At 40.6% G+C, this 18119-nt stretch overlaps 1 protein-coding gene across 1 annotated transcript; it reads left to right on the top strand.

Annotated features, from left to right (window-relative positions):
• Positions 1-938: 938 nt before the first annotated feature.
• Positions 939-16709, top strand: frmpd3 (FERM and PDZ domain containing 3; the record flags this gene model as incomplete). The annotated part of the gene is made up of 15 exons (XM_079479811.1): positions 939-979; positions 1251-1405; positions 1762-1864; positions 2043-2088; positions 2505-2609; positions 5437-5544; positions 6579-6710; positions 7003-7122; positions 7211-7347; positions 9705-9831; positions 10223-10312; positions 10447-10626; positions 10756-10891; positions 12206-13060; positions 13969-16709. 15 exons carry the CDS (start codon positions 939-941, stop codon positions 16707-16709), a joined length of 5076 nt encoding a protein of 1691 aa, XP_079335937.1.
• Between the last annotated feature and the right edge of the window lie 1410 nt (positions 16710-18119).

Raw genomic sequence — 18119 nt, 5'->3', positions numbered from 1 at the left:
GCGTAGTGCACGTGATGGATTATGATACATTAGAAGTTCTCTCAAGTAGTGAGGAGCTAAACCATGCAGGGCTTATAGGTAATAATCAAGATTTTAAAGTTTATGCGATGCTTTATAGGTAACCAGTGCAAGGTTGAAAGAACCCAGGCTAATATGCTCATACTTTTTTGTACGCGTAAGAACTCGAGATGCCGCATTTTGGACCAGTTGGAGTTTTTGTAAACTGTTACTAAAGTGATGTGCAGCCTTACACTGCCTCTAAGAGTTGATGCATAATGTATGCTAGAATATCTGATAAGTGCTCAATTTAAACTTTCATATAAGCAAAACTCATGAATTGCAGGAAACACATAATAATGCTGCAATAAATAACAGCTTCATGACAAAACTGATGATGTAAAGTCAAGTAATATTAATATCCATTCTGAGCAGCTAACTGCATTATCCCACACTGTAGAAAAACTGAAATCCCAGAAGAGCTCATAAAATACAGATGAGTCCATTGTGCTACAAAAACATAATGAAACATTTTCAGCTCAGTAAAGGCTTTCGAGATCAGGGGATTGTGTTTCTGATATCACAAACCCAAATTTGAAGAAAACACATTCTTCCTGTTAAAGCTTTCTGCTTTGCCTTTAAGTCATCACTTTATGTGCTGGCATTTAAAAAAATGGCATTTCTTTGCGTTATTTCATCACATGTGTGAAGAGTGAAATGAGTAAAACGCATTCTCAACTATTTGTGCAGAAAGGTTTCTTCTGTGTTTGGCACAATAAACATCAGGTGGATCGCAAAGAAGGAACAAAATGGATAAGTGACCTTTATTATCATATTTCTATTTATTGTCTGTGTTCCGATTTGCCATTCAGGTGAATGTGTGCAAAACAGAGCCAGCCCCCTGACGCGGTTCCCCCAGTCCGGTTCTGTCCTCTCAGGGGATGGCCCGGGTCGAGGATGGACACGCAGAGGATTATGACAGGTGCCGTCTCTTTACAATGTCTCAACATTCCTTCTATTGACACTATAAGGGTGATGAGCATATGTGCCATTTCTCCCGGACACGTCCTAGCCCTAACATTTCGGGTGCGTCCCCTTGAGGGGGGGACCTCATATGTCGACCTCATATGTCATCGTATTATTTCAGGTTTTATTTCAGATAAGCAGCTGTTAGCCAGGATGTGTCCGTGAGAAATGGCACATATAGAGTGACACTATGGAGATGAAAATGGTTATGTGTTCTTGTATCGTAGCTCTGTGATGTTAGAGGACGGTCAGGATGGTATGGACAGTAGCAGTCTGACTCCTGGCTCAGCTCGACAGGTCTACATCCAACGCCATCCCAGCCACGGCTTCGGTTTCATCGCAGGCAGCGAACGGCCTGTGGTTGTACGCTCCGTCTTTGCGGGTAGGACATTTGTGTGTCAGGAGCTTTCAGCCAGACGTCTGTAGTCCATTTGGTCAAGCATCAAACGCGATAGCCCATCAGTTTCATCTCTATCAAAATCTACCGGCCTCTTTAGATTTCTGGATGTACTAAACTGTAGTCAGGTGGGAGTTTATTTGGGAATGGGATTGTATTTTAAAGAAATATTTGATTGCACAGTAAGATCAAGCTTTGCAAGGACAGTTTATGACTGCCTAGGAAACAAGCGTAACCGAAGGATCTTTATCACCTCAGAGCATTCTAAAAGACGAGGGAAGTGAAAGACAGTGTCAAGAGTTGTTGACAAATCAACTCTTTCTGACATTTTGCCTTAATAGACGGACCATCGAGTGGCAAGCTTTTCCCCGGAGATCACATCCTAGCCATCAACCAAGAACTCGTGAGCGACGCGGCCCGGGAGAAAGTCATAGACCTTGTAAGGTAACACCCTTTACTGTCACCAGAGGGGAAGGGTCTTGTCAGGACGCATGACTGACTTTGCTTTATATTTTTCTATTCCATGTGTCTCCATCAGATAAGGCAATTCATTTCAGATAAGAGACTCTTTTTCTATTCTGCAACTCATTTCCCAAAATGTCCTTTTCTATTCTTTTTGCAGACGGTGCAAGGACTCGACTGTTCTCACTGTGCTGCAGCCGCAACAGGTAGTTAAGGAAATTTCATCTCCTGCATTCAAAGTTATATCAAATTAATTCTAGGCTCATTCAGCCCCTTGATCTAGTCAATGCATTGACAACACATGAGTTTTATAGGATGTCTTTGGTACAATTCTTCAGTTATTTGACATGTATAGCTATTGTGTGCCAACTGTGAATATGAAGCGAAGACAGGTTCAACATTGTCTTGAGATTGGCTGGCATACGTTAAAGGCTTATTAAAAAACTAAAACTATAGCTTAATAGTGAAAGTGAAATGCCTTTTATATGAAGTACCAAAATGTTTTTACAGAATTACCCTGTGTGAATATTCAAATCAACTGATTTTAAAGCTTTAGTTCATTAAAACGACCCAAAGTCTAAACCTATATTTCTCTATCTTTCTACCCTTTTTGTTTCCTTAGTCACCTAAGTCTGCCTTCATAAGTGCAGCCAAGAAAGCTCGTCTGCGAACCAATCCCCCCAAAGTGCGCTTTTCTGAGCAAGTGTCCATCAGCGACCCAGACTCAGTATGTGCTGCTGCTTTTCGCTCACATTACACGGCCAGTCATCTCTGTGCTAAACACAGCTTTAGGCACAGCTGAAATGAGAGCTGCATACCATGTGCCTAACACAACCGAAGTGTGTGACTAGTGACGAATTCTCAATGATTTGTACAATTTGATTAGATTATGACTGAAATTACATGTATGTTACGATCTGTTCATGATAATCGTCATTATTATATACAAACATGTATCCATTTAAGAGAGTAACACAGCTGTCATTTCAGAGGTCTTGAGTCACTTCACATCCTCTTATCGTCATTTCATCAGACTGCAGGTTTATTACTGAGAAGGGTGATCCTTAATCCTAGTGTGCACCACTAGTTTAGAGCTAAAGGAACAATGGGAAGCATTTTCGCTTCAGCTGTGATTGCATCTCCATCCACCATCTATGAAGTTGACATGACAACACAGGGCTCCGAGATGACTATGCTTGGCCTTGTTGGAATCAAAGGGTTCTAGCGTCTGCATACTGACATGAATGAACATATGAGTTCTAGTTTGTTTGTTTCGTTGCGGAAATGTTTTGTCTGACTTGAATTTCTTATTAAGACTTTGGGGTAACAGAATTACGTGGGAGAATTTAGTGTCAGTTTCCATTTTATAGCTCCAGCCAATTTAGGAGTAATCCAATAAGGTAGTATTGTACCTAGGGAAAGACTCCAGCCTTGCAATTACCCCTAATATTGTTACCAGACATTCATTCATTGGTAGTCTTTCATTAGCACTACAGCTGCCATCTCCTCTTGGTAAACATGGGTCAAGAGCGCCCATGTTAATGTCAATGTCCATGGATTATGTCCCATACAGTCTGATATCTGCCTTGCGAGCAAGGAAGAGTCCACACTACACCCTTGGGTGCTGGTCGCACCAATTTAATAAAGCGGACCGATGGGAGGGGTGTGCAGCTCTCCTGGACGAAGAAACTTGCTGATCAGGCCTAGAGGGCCAAAATCGGTAAAGATCAAACCACCCTCACCTGAGCCTCCTCTAATCATGTCAATCCATCTTGTGTGATCAGCAGCGGCCAGCAGGGCTTTCGTCATTAAAACTTGCCTGTCAGAGTATTTAAGCGGCTACTTTTAATTACAGGGGTTAGGCTTAAAGACAAATGCCAACGTGAGACTTATGCATATCACATCCCACTCCGTAGTAAATTTGCAGTTGGTTGGGATTGTGTTGAACGAATGAAATTGAAACCGAGACTTAGTCAACCTGCTTGCATCTCCACCTGTCATCACATGACCTCCACTGACATGTCAAATTGATGCTTGCATATTTGTTTCCATTCTGTGTTTGAGTTTAAAAGACAGGGTAAAATTCTGCACCAGATATTGAATAATTTTATATCAAAACATGGCTCTATTGGACCTCACTCAATGTCAGATCTTGATTAAATGAAATCATTTTATTGATCACACTTAGTGTGACATCAACGGACAGCTCAGAAAAACTACACCTTATGTCACCTACACTCAAAGTATCGTAGACAGACACCTGACACTAATCAATATGATGCTCAAGTCAGGATGCTACTAAAAGTAATGACCTCTCAATCCTGTTTAAAGCCACAATATATGTGGGGAAAATTATATTCATCATAAAATACGTTTTCGCCATCCACTTAAGGGTGCACTAAGTAATTTTCCCTTAACAAATTGTTAATTACCAAAGAAAGTAATAGTACTCTTGACATTAAAACACGGAAACCACATAAAAACTGTTCTTTTAGCTGCACAATAAATGAATCATGGGTGAAAACTATTAATATGAATGATGAATTCCTGAAATTGCATTGCGAGCTGCATCAACTCCAGTAGGTATCAATATGAAATCCATAAAATTGTCATGTTTCTAAAAATGGATTCATCAAGCAGACATTTTGCTTGTATTAGTGAAACGCCTATGGAACGCTTCACTGTTAGCGTACTATAAGGAATGTGTAAAAGAGACCTTCAGGTATCTAGGAAATTCAAAGGTTGCTGTTCCAGTCGCTGAATCAAAGCCTTGAATTTAATGCAGCTGCTTGCTTGACTGTAAAAGCAAGAATTTGCATGGGCATGTGGTCATTGACATGCAAACTGCAAGGTTTAGCTGGTTATTTTGTGCCTTTATAAATAAGGCCCTTTATGGTAGTATACATCATCAAGAAGAAGAAATGACCAGCTTCAGATCCCTGAGGAACTCCGGTGGTTGGTTAGTGTGGATTAGCCATCCTGTATGAAACACCTTAAAGGATTTGCTGTGAGTTAGGACTCGTTCAAGTAAAGAGCAGACAATGTGAAGCACAGATCATAGAGGGTGGACAAGAATATGATTTGTAGTTCCAACCAGCCTGAGGATTTTGGCAGTCTCCTTGAAATGGTTATGTTTGAATCAAGATAAATCAGATCAAGAAAATAATGATCAAAAGATTACTTAGTGCACCTTCAACTAATTAAAACAAAGACAGAAAACCTTGAATACATTCTACATGTAAATGCTATTATGTAAACTTAATTCTACTTATATTATGACTGATTTCTATTATCTGTTAGACAAATACCAGCCCTTTAACCATTGTTTTAGACCTGATGTGCTTTGCCTTGCTTAACCCTAGTTTCCCATTTAGTAGATTCCTCTCATGTGTTTAAACATTCTCTCTCTCTCTCTCTCTTCCCCCTAGAACTGATTAGATTTTCTTATTAGATTTTGTGTTTTGACCTTCAGAGTGTTTTCTTTCTTGAATAACCCATTCAGGGTTCACTGACTGCTTTCTTCCTTCTCTCTCTTTCTCTGCTGTCTCTCTCAGACCATGCTTAAAGACGACTCTTCGCTTCTGATTCCAAATGTGTTAAAGGTGTTTCTGGAAAATGGACAGATCAAATCCTTTACATTTGACAGCCGCACCACTGTTAGGGTAAGTGTAGTGTACTGGAAAAACAATGAGGGGCTTTCACTAAGTGTCCACACACTTATTTTTGCACTCTTTTGGTGTTGTTTTACTAAAGGATTTGTTCAAATCAGGTATGATAAAACAAACACATGCAGCACAAACATGTAGAACACTTACAACAAAACAGTAAAGCATTATCACATTTTTGCGGTCACCTGAATCACATAAAAATAAAAGCTTATCTCAGCCGCAGATATGGATAATGGTTTTTTTCTACAGTTAAATCATTTGATAACCATTTGGTGATAAAGCATTTAAAATGTCTTGGAAAAAAGCTCGGCCATGCAGTCTACTGTTATTCCTAAAACTGAAATTTGGAAAGTTAGTAAAAGGACACACTGAAATACTGTTTGATAAAGTGCACCTGTTTAGTGAGGTTTTGCTTCAGTGATTTTAATTTAAACATTTACTTTCAGTCTACAAAAGCTTATTTTGTACTAAAAGCTTCAGCACAATATAATCTGGCCCTTAAAACCCTAATGCAATCAAATCTGTTTGTTATTCATACCAATTGCTGTCAGGGATACATAACCAACATTAAAAGAAAAAAGCAAGTCATGCATAAGAATATGCTAAAATGGTTTAGCAATAATCTATTAAACATTATTGAAGATAAACCTAAGAAATCCTCTTCTCGCTTTACCATTATGGTCACATGATCTCGAGTAGTAAAGCCCCTGTATGCATTAGTCACATGAAAGCTTCATTCATATTACCAGTCTTTTCACTTGTCAGTTTAAAGCCATTTCTCTCGTGACAGATAGTAATGGCAAGGTACAGTGATTGATAACGTTGATTTTGATGCTCTATCACTGATGGAAATGTGCTTCTGATGGCATTTCTTCACAAGATTGTATCCAGTTCATGCTGTAACATCTGAGAAATTATAAACCAACTGAATTCCTTGTGAGAACTCAAGACCCCCTGAAGCAAACAAATTCTTTTTAGGTTTCTACAGAATTTTGAAGGTTGTTGCCCTTTTCCCACTCTCGCCACAGGACGTGATATCATCGCTGCAGGACCGCCTCTCTCTGCGCTACATTGAGCATTTCTCTTTGGTGCTGGAGTCCAGTGGACTGGCCCAGAACCAGGGACTGCATCTGCTCCAGGAAAACCAGCCACTGTCTCATGTGCGTAAATGCCACCCAAAAACCATATATTGAAGAGTTACCTTCAGCCATCTATCTGTCTGTCCGGCTGTTTCTTAGCAACCACTGTGAACACTCTAGCAACCATCCAGAATGCCTTAGAAACTGATTAGCAATGCAAGTACACAAGGCTTACAACCTTGAAATCTCTCATCAAACTGAACAAGTTTTAACCACAAACTGTAAGGTCTAATTCATAACCAATCGACAATTCTGCAATGATATTTCTCAGGTGTACTGTTGAAAAGCATCTTTATTTTGCTCGTACACTCAGGTAGTTCACAGGACCTACTTCCAGGGAATGAAGTGTCTTTTCCGAATCTGCTTCTTCCCGAAGGACCCTGCTGATTTGTTGAGAAGAGACCCTGCTGCATTTGAGTATCTCTACATACAGGTGGATTTAGTCATCGAATTTCCCACACACAACTCACACAAAGAATCTTAGAACTACTCTGTTCTGTTCTGTTCCTGATTCCCAATAGAGTCGCAATGACGTCATTAAAGAGCGTTTTGGAATGGACTGGAAGTCTGACGTGACACTTAAGTTGGCAGCCCTCCACATCTACATCACTGTGTCAATCGCGAGACCCAATCAGAAGATTTCTCTCAAGCATGTCGAGTAAGTGCTTGGGCTTTTGAAGAAATGCATTCACATTAAATTCAAATTGTTTTGCAAAAAGTTTCACTCCGAATAATGGGGGGGATATGTCTACAATATTGTTCTCAAGTCAAGCTGTCCTACATTCGTGGCAGATTTTACTCTTAAAGAAAGCTTTTTGTGAGTCCTTATGACTGAAATACCTACACCAACAAATCTACTGAAAGAGATGCTCCCAGAAATTATAGATCCTCTACTTAGCATTATTAACTCATCTTTGACATTAGGACATGTGCCTAAAGCATATAAGGTGGCTGTTATAAGGCCCCTTGTCAAAAAAAACCATCTGGACCCTGGAGAACTAGTTAACTACAGACCTATTTCGAATCTACCTTTCTTATCTAACGTTCTGGAAAAAGTAGTCTCAACTCAAATATGCTCCTTCCTCCAAAGGAATGAGATGTATAATGAAGATTTCCAGTCTGGATTTAGAGCACATCACAGTACAGAGACTGCTCTGATCAGAGTTACAAATGATCTGCTTATGGCGTCTGACCGAGGTTGTATCTCCTTATTGGTGCTGCTAGATCTTAGTGCTGCATTCGACACCATTGACCACAACATGCTCCTACATAGACTCGAAAATGATGTCGGTATTAAGGAAATAGCTTTGAAATGGCTTAGATCTTATTTATGGGATCGTTTTCAATATGTAGCAATAAATAATGAGGTATCACACAAATCGCAAGTCCAGTACGGTGTACCACAGGGCTCAGTCTTAGGGCCTATCCTCTTTGCATTATACATGCTACCTCTAGGAGATATAATAAAGCGACACGGAGTAAGCTTTCACTGTTATGCTGATGATACGCAACTCTATATTTCCTCGAAGCCTCATGAAACACAGCAATTCCATCGAATAGTGGAATGCATAGTCAATATAAAAAAGTGGATGAGTAGCAATTTTTTATTACTGAACTCGGACAAAACTGAAGTGTTACTTATCGGACCGAAAACTGCCCTACGTAACAACCAAGAATACTGCTTAACTATTGATGGATGTTCCATAAAACCCTCATCTTTAGCTAAGAATCTTGGCTTTATATTCGATAGTACTCTGTCATTTGAGAACCAGGTCGCCAACACCTGTAAGATTGCGTTTTTCCATCTTAAAAATATATCTAAACTACGTCATATGCTGTCACCATCGGATGCAGAGAAGCTTATACATGCCTTTATGACATCAAGACTAGATTACTGTAATGCACTATTAGGTGGTTGCCCTGCAGGCCTATTACAAAAACTCCAACTGGTCCAAAATGCAGCATCTCGAGTTCTTACGCGTACAAAAAAGTATGAGCATATTAGCCCTGTTCTGTCAACCTTGCACTGGTTACCTATAAAGCATCGCATAAACTTTAAAATCTTGATTATTACCTATAAAGCCTTGCATGGTTTAGCTCCTCACTACTTGAGAGAACTTCTTACGTATTATAGTCCATCACGTGCACTACGCTCTCAGGTGTCAGGTCAGTTGGTAATACCTAGAATTTCAAAATCAAGTGCAGGCGGCAGATCCTTTTCCTATCTAGCGCCTACACTTTGGAACAGTCTTCCCTGCAATGTCCGGGAGGCAGACACACTCTGTCAGTTTAAATCTAGACTAAAGACGCATCTTTTTCATCTTGCATACACTACACTATCATAATATATATATTTCAAAGATCTAGACTGCACTAGTTAGATCAACCGGAACCAGGGACACTTCCAATAACAACTGATGCATTTGTTGCATCAAAGAGTGCAGAACAGTACTCTACTCTCAGCCAGTCTTGTCTCATTGTTCCAAGGTTACCAGAGCGGCCAGGGTGCAATCCATTCCCAGACCAGACAAATGCTGGACGAAGGACGTGGCGATTCTACAAAACTTCAGTCGCTATTAGATTATTAATGATAATTTTAAATCTAACTTTTTTTATTTTGCCTTGTTGTGCTCGCACTGTCGAGCTTGTGCAAAGGCAGCAGTTTTTGCCAGAGGGGAACTGGAATCCCCTGGTTAGGCCTGATCTCCCTCTGAGGTTTTTTCTCCTCCAATGGAGTTTTGGGTTCCTCGCCACCGTTTGCATACTGTTTTGCACTGTTTGCCTGGCCGGGGGGGCTGCTAGAATTTGATAGTCTTATTTAATTAACACTGCATATAGTAATTTATTGTGCGTCTGATATTTGACCTGTTTTTTGACTATAACCTTTTATGTTTTACTTATAGTCAATGTTTTCTTGTACAGCTGCTTTGTAACAATGAAAATTGTAAAAAGCGCTATATAAATAAAGCTGACTTGACTTGACTTGAAAGACTGAATCTGTCTCGCCTCCTCTAGAAAAGAATGGGGTTTGGAACCTTTTCTTCCTCTGACCCTGTTGCCCACTGTCAAAGAGAAGAATGTCTGCAAGACTCTTTCACAGCTGTTGAAGACCTATCAGCATCCTCCTCCAGCTGGTAACAAGGTACATCTGGTCACCAGTGGTTTTCTTTTCGGTTAAAAGTGAGGTAATGCAAAGAAATAGCCTGCAGACACTTCATGACAGCACTCACACTTACAAGAAATTGCATCATTTAGCCTGATTCATGCGGATTTCAAAGGCACTGTTGTTTTGTATTTGCATTTTAATTTCATGCCTTAGAAGCATATTTGATTTTGTGTACATTTCACATGATGTGTGTTACATAACCAATTGAATAATGGTGGAACAGAGATACTGTACGTGCAATTCATTTCTCCGTACTGACCATTAAAGCCTCAGCGAAATTGATCAGCATCGCCCTCTGCTGGTAACAACTGCATCCACAAGCAAAACTCACCAGTTTCATTCTTCTCATCCATCTGTTTCTCTGCAGGTTTCTCCTTTACAAGGAAAGTTACAGTATATGCGTGTCTTGAATGACCATCCACCATTTGGAGGCTTCTTGTTTCACACAGTTGGCCTGGTAACATTCATTTGACATATAGCCTCTCTAATACTTCTCATATAAATAACGATACAATCCTTTTTTGCATATTGATTTTACTTTAACAAATAAGGTGATTATGGTTCTTCACTTTTCTTTTCCTCATTGGAAAGGATGAAAAGCAATCAGCCACTACACTGTTAGTTGGGCCGAGGCATGGAATCAGTCATGTGATTGACCTGAAGAACAACTTAACCACAGTCCTAGCAGAGTTCAGCCGTGTGGCCAAAGTCCAACTCTCCAGAGAGCATCACGGAGTCGCCCGCGTTGAGGTTGTTATTTTGGACGCGAAGGTGTGAATAATGAACTTTTAGCATGAATCTGTATTGTCATTTGCATTTTCATTTAAAATAATTCAGCATTTCTTTTCCAACAAGATTGTAATATCTGACATACTTCTGTTTTCATACCATTTCTTATAGCCCCTGGTCTTGTTAATGGAGTGGCCAGATGCATCAAACTTTGCCAGTTTGATCTCTGGTTATTATAAGCTCTTCGTGGACCCTAAAAAGACCATCTACTGCAGGATACCTGGTCAGCCTTATATGATCAAGGCAGGTACGTTAAAAAGTGTCCTGCTTTTAAAGCTGATATCTGCTTTGATTCAGCCTAGTTGGACGTTTAATGTTGCAATTTCAAAAGTCATTCCGTGTTATTTTCTGACGGTGCTTTTGCATTGCTTTTCATCATCTCTCATTAAACATCGTAACTAAAATAGGTTACAAGTGGAAACCTTGCGTTTGCAAAATATAATTTCAAAACATCAAAACAAAAATGCAATGTCCATGTACCTTCAGATAATTACTTACCTTGTTTTGGTCAAACGGAGTAACCAATAAGATTTTCGTTAATCATATTTTCTCAAAAACTACTATTCAAAAGTGTAGGGTCACTTACTCACTAATTTTACTTCCTAATGTTTTTTCCCACATTTTAGAATAAAAATAAACTTATCTTCAGTGTAGTCACCCTGTGTCTAGAATTGATCAAAATGACATTTTATCAAAGCAGCTTCTAGAGGTTTCACAGTATGTAAGGAGTTCCTATAGACTGCTTTTCTTTTTCTTCATTATTCAGTCAATCAAAATTTGTTTAGTAATGAAAGAAATCAATATGTTTCAACAATAAACCATTTTTGGATTAAATTTAACCCAAGGTTTTGCAGATTAATGGTAATTTCTCATTAAGCAACAGCACGAGGGAATTACATGGCAGCCATTACAAGCACATCTTACTGACACCATATCATTCTGAGAATAATACACAGTTAATTTTAAAAACATGAATTCGTGTTGAATTTTGAATTTTCAAGTAAGTTTTAAGTAGATTTAAATAGAATCGATTGGACTCAGTCAGGATGAGTCAGTCAGTCGTTTTACTGGTTATTCAATTTGGGAGAACAGGAATATATAAATGATAAAAAGGAAAACAGACCATGGGTATATCTGTACCAAACCTAATGGTGCAAAAATAAGATTCTGTACCAGTTATGGTTAGTTAACATGTCAGGATTTTTTATCAGCCATTTAGAAAAATGGATTTGAGTTTATTTGATATAACGCTTTGCCATTGCAATCATTCAAATACTGCTTGATCTCTCATCCTCATCTTCGATCAGTTTATGAGCTTATGAAATGCTTTTTGGGGTAAGTTCATTACTCTACAAACTAAATCATGTGTTGGACGTCCGCATCATCTTCTGGTGTCTACCAAAGAGAAAGATCACAACATGTCATGACATCCCACAAGGCTTCTTTCTGCATCCATCTCTGAGAACCCTTTAAAGCAGATTCACCCTTTGTCATCTGGACTCATACCCATCAATCATGTGTCTCCTACTAGTTCAGCCACTCAGACAGTTCTGTCATTTAGATTCCAGAAGCTCCCATGCCCATTCCCGCTCCGGAGCCACTGTGATAAGCGGGAGCCGACGAGAAGAGAGAGAGGGGTCGTCCAGAGAGGCAACACAGAAGACGTCTGCACCACCCGTATCTCAGCACCTTGGCCTGTGTCACATCCATTTAAAAGAGCAACAACAGCTGCAAGAGCTTCAGCTACAGGCAGAGCAGGAGCTTGACATTAATGAGAACCTTATCTCGCAGGTGCAGAGTCGTTCACGAACAAAGTCTGACCCAACTGTAAAGAGCACTGAATCAGTGGCTGAACAAGTCACTCCCGCAGATGAGAACTCAAACTTTAGGGTCAGAGCGAAAACAATGGAACAGTCACAGCAAGCGAAGAGGTTTTTCTGTGACTCCTGCAAAGCAAAACTCCAAGCCAACGGTTTGATGTCAAATACTGGGGAATCTGAAAAGCTTATTCTGCAGCAGTGCACAAATGCTTGTGCTTCACGCGAAGGGGGAGCCGTTGACCTCATTGCCTTACCACTCCCTGGAAATGAGGAGGATGAGGAGGTAGATGAAGGGGTAGGAAAGTTGCAGCCTCCCCCTCCTGCTGTAGCTGTGCCACCACCAGGGTTTCGTGATAACAGCTCCGATGAAGATGACCCGAAAAAAGGTCGGAAAGGAATCAAAGCTGCTGCCGCTACTACGGCAGAGGGTCAAGAGGCAGTTCCTGTAACATTGATAGACAACGTGGCCACTAGGACGGTTCAAGATCATGCTCAGGAGTTAGATGATGCATTGGTGTCCACCCTCCAGGCACTGGAAGCACTCGCTGCATCAGAGGACTACCCGCATCATCACCAGCAGACTCCACAGACAGCAGGTGGACACAAAAGCTGGTCCTTTAAATTATCAATAAGTAGATTCAAAATTCAATGTAAATTAATGATTGGTTTCCTACCTTCAGTTTGATGGCTAAAAGTAACTCTCAGAAGTAACAAATAATAAGATAATCTGTTCCTATCCATGTTAATTTGTACCTACCACAGGTACTTATCTCTGTAGTTATATTTACTGACATTGGGTTTTGTTTCCCAAAAGTATCGTTACCCAACTATGGTCGCAAGTTATGTCATCGACAGCACAGCTCAACAAGTCTGTGTTTCCAGAAACAGTTGTTCCAAAAAACAATCGCAAACAGCATCCCAGTTGTGTGATTGTAACTACAGCTGTAGAGCTGTGATTAGTACCATAGTCTCTTAATAATTTTACATGTAGACTTACATAAATAATGCCTTTGAGCAAAGTAAGCGCATTCTATATCCATCTTCTAACTATATACAAATTAAATTTTTAAGACTTTTAGTTTGTCGAAACAATTTAAAAAAGGGTGCATGTACAAACCCCACAGGCTCTAGGTCCCCTAGGATATCCCTGTGTGGAGTCACGTAAGAGGAAACGTGTGAATGAATGAAACATCTTGAAATAAATAACAACAGGATCACATAAGTAGTCTTCACATGCAATGTACGTTATTTGCAGCAATAATTTGGCATACATTTTTTCGGATTAATTAGTAGACGTTTACCGATTTATTAGAAGATGTTTATTACTTCATCAACTATATTGCTGAACCAACTTGGTTCAAATTACAGATGATCAACAATGTTACTGTTTTCGGAAAACAGCCATGACTAAGCTAGTTAGTTTCGCCAACGAAGTTTGGGAAATGTACCCTTGGTGTAATTTCTTATGATCTTGATTGTATTTTGTTTTGTTCTTCTCTTACAGGGCTAATTGTGCTTGCTGCCATAACCCCTGAATCTTCCTTAGACTCTGGGCATGAGACAAATTCATCAGAGCTAACAGATGTGTCTGAGATGGTGTCAGCCATGAAGCAGCATCAGAACCAGGCCTATCTTCTTGCCCACCACATCAACAAAGAACAACTTTTTAGTCGACGAGACTTCCCCTTGACAATCCCTGGCTGTACTACGCAAACAATTGGGGGAGGGGCGTTTTCAATGAGTCAGATCCGAGGCAGGGGTGCACCAAAGTCTTTGATCTTAAGTAAGACTGTGCCCCTAAAAGTGTTTCCCAATCAAGGGACTGGCAATGCGCTGGAGCTGGGAAAAAGCCACGAAGAATTAAAAACTGAGAAGGATGCTGCAAACACCGAAGCAGACTCTGTCAAAGAGTCCTTGTCAGAGTCTGACAGTCCACAGATATATGAAGAACTAAAAGCATTTAAACAGGGCTCAAAGGAAGAGAAATGCCCTGCTGCTAATGAAGAAATATTGAGCTCCAATACCTATGAGAGTGTCCAGGAACAGCATTCTGAGGAAGCCACCCAAAAAACAACCAACATAGCCTTACCTGTTCTCCAACCTGTGGGTAGAACAGCATTTGCTAACATTTGCTCGATGAATATGTGCCAAGATGCCGAGACTGCCTCAAGTGAGACCACTAAGCCTTCAAGGGATCTTCTCCCAGCTGCTGACTTGTTCTGCACATGTCCAGTACGACCAGAGCCAGGCCCACAGGTGCGTCTAAAAGATCCACAAAAGGTGGTAGCGTTTCACTCATCCTCTCCCACCGATGACGAGCGTCTCCGTGCCAAAGGACTTCAGTTAGCCAGCAACAAAGAGAGTACAGCTAAGACAACTGATGCAAGTATGTCTAACACTAACACCCTGCCTCCCACTAAATACTCACCAGTTATGCCAGTTAAAGAAGAACAGAAGGAGAAACCAGAGGCAAAAGTGGAAAACACTCAGAGTAAAGCTTCTGTGGAACCACAAAAAATTGCTAAGAGTTTGCCAGTCCTGGTAAACCCAACACATGTTCTGAGCTGTGCGGAAAAGGGTGCGACTATCCCAGGAGCAGAGTATCAGAAGCAAGCAAATAACAAAGCCAAATCCCAGCGTAGTACTCCATTTATGAGTTTCAGGAATTTAATTTCAGCCACTTTCCCAGCACGTCTGCGTCGAGAGACCGATGAGCGCCGGGCTCAGCTTCAGAAGGTCAGGCAGTATGAGCTTGAGTTTCTGGAAGAGCTGCTAAAACCTAAAACATCACAAGGAGAGTTCATGCCCCAGGGATCTTCCCCAGTCCCGTCTTTTACACCGTGTGCCTGCCAGCTCCGCACAAGTCCTGTACAGAAAGTTCCTGGAATGTCACGAGAACAGCGACGGAGCTGTGATTGTAAGAGAATGTGCCGGGGGATGCGTCTCCCAGACACAGCAGTTGGCTCTGCAATGGAACAGAGAGGAAGGGAAAGGACAATTTCTAAAACCCCCCCAGCAATCCCAAAGACTCCCCATGCCCCAGGAGAGGTACGAAAACCTCAGACTTTGGAAATCAAAACTACTCGAATCCGCTCGACAAGCCTAGAGTCAAGGGAACCCAGAGAAACACCCACATCATGCATTACTCGTTCAGAAAGCATGGGTGCACCTCAGTACAAAAAGCTACAAAGACGATATAGTATAGGAGAGATTGATAACAATGGCAACACCCCCCTGTACGCTGAGGTCAAAACTACAAAAGCAAAGAGCTTGGAGAAAGAAATGGAAAGAGTCAGGGCCACTGGACTTCAACTACCAACTCCAGTGGAACCTGTACATGCTAAAGATGGAGATGCAAAAAAGAAGGGAATATTTTTTATTCAGGAAGAGAAGCTTGTTCAGGAAAGCCGTGAGGGTACCACCGAAGTTCTAGGTTTGCCAAGTGAGGATACAGAGGACAGGGAAAAATGCTGCTCCTTTTGCTTCTGTTATCGTAAATGTGAGGCCGCTGATGAGAGCAGTGAAAAGGATGAACTGTCTTATTCCATCCCCTTGCAGGTCTTGCCTGGAATGCAACTAGATTCAAGGGCAATGCCAGTAGTGAGCAAGACTCTTCAGGTACTTGATGCAGAGGATTGCAGTGGAGAGGAGGAGGAGGAGGAAGAAGAGGAGCCGCAAACACAGAGGATTGATCTGCGGGCCTCAAGGAACCTGGAAAGTAGTTTGGGAAGAGTACAGTCCTTGCAGGGCAAAACTTTCTCACTACCTGATGGCTTCCTAAGCGCGCAACTTGATGCCAATGAGCTGCTCTCAATTTTAAGGCAGTGTGCCAACAGTCCCCAAAAAGAGGGCGAACCTCGCATTCCACCTGCAAGATTGGCAGAATACAAGCAAGAACTTGCAGTCCATTTTAAAGATTTCAGAGCATCATGTAGGCGAGTGGCAAGTGTTGAGAAAAGTCCCTCACGAATGCTAAATGCTGTTACAGCTAGCTTTCAGGTGCTGTGTGACCTCACTCAGACGTTTATTCGGCTGGTAAGAGGGGTACGCTCTGAAACTCAAAAACTACAGCTGTTACGTAAAGTAGAGGAGGTAGCGGTCAACTACACGCTTCTTCTGCGGGCTGCCGAGGAGGCAATGGGACACTCTAGCAGCCTCCCCAATAAAAGTGCAAGTCCTCAACTCATTACCACCACTAACGTTGGTTCTCTTAATCGTTCCATCAAAACATTGCCCAGCAAGTAATGACTCCATTTCACACATAGCATCATGGGGCGGCAGGAAAGTCACTTGCTGTAGATAAGCATCGAGGCAGAAATCTTTTATAATCATTCATGGATTTACATTTTTTACTGGTCTTTCTGTTAGTTTACTGCCAGCTAAACTCCATTACTGCATAATACAATTCATTGTTATCGTTTATAAAGGTTGTTCCAACTTGTAACTAGAAGATCTTTGATATAATAAATGTGCACAGGATTAAAAAAAACACAGATTGTAGACTATGGATAATCGACAGGGCTGGTAACTCTTGTGTCTTTAGAGAAAGGTTACTGTGAAATGGAGTCCGTTTTTGTATGTTTAGTTGTTCCTATATTTAAATCCTAAAATATCTGTCTTGGGGAGGGCTGGTGTTGACAGGGAGTGTTTGGGTTATTTTGTGTGTCTGCAAACATGGTTGATAGAACATATATGGAAAAACAATAGTATCATTATTGCGATTCCAATTATTGTAGACATTATACTTACATAATCTAAAAAAAGTGTGGCAAAATATTTTAACAGATTTTGTAAATTCGGTAGAGAGAAAAATGATTATTTGGTAATGTGCTTGTTTTAAAATTTGGTTGTTGTGACATGAATTACTCCCCTTTCACAATATCATATAAACAGTGTCTGGATTTATATCTCTACAATGCTCTGAACCAACACATTTTTAATGAATATTTATGAACACAAGAGCCCACTAACAAGGTAGTGGAAGGAAACACCTGCTCAGGGCAGACAATGTAGCAGATTTAAATTGACTGGAATATCAATTAAATGTAGAGAGTGATTGAGCTGAGACCAAGTGAAAACAAGGGGGCTCCTCTTCGCCAACGCACAAAAAAAACGCTCATCCAGGACTGATCCTGCTTCATACCTCATATAGTGGAATACAGTGGAACATTGATTTGTATGATAGTGTGGTGGGCTCTTGATAGCCAAACAATACAGTGCAAAGGCCAATACTTGTGTATATAAAATAATACCGTTTTGTTTATATATATATATATAGCTTATATAAGTGCACTGACAACCACCATAGTACAGAATATTTCCTGAATATTGCTTCAAAGTTTCTTCGACCCCATTATTTGAAATGTCTTTTATTTTTTTATGTTCATGTGATGTCATCAATTGTGCACTCACGAGAAAAAAACTTCCCCCCAAATACACAGAATAGTTTTATATGTATTTTAATAAAATCAACTGCTGTCTTATGTCTGAAAACGTTTCTGTGTCCTCTTCCAGTCTATGAGATCGGAGTCTACTTATAACAGACTCTATTACTGTGACGTTACAACATCTCATTGTTCTGGAGTCTTGCATGTTGCCACTTCTGGATTTGAATGAAGCAGACACCATCATGCCGACAACTGAAAGACTGTTTAA

This window comes from Barbatula barbatula (assembly GCF_947034865.1).
Source record: "Barbatula barbatula genome assembly, chromosome: 18".
Classification (NCBI taxonomy): Eukaryota; Metazoa; Chordata; class Actinopteri; order Cypriniformes; family Nemacheilidae; genus Barbatula; species Barbatula barbatula.
This window is presented reverse-complemented; position numbering and strand designations above follow the sequence as displayed.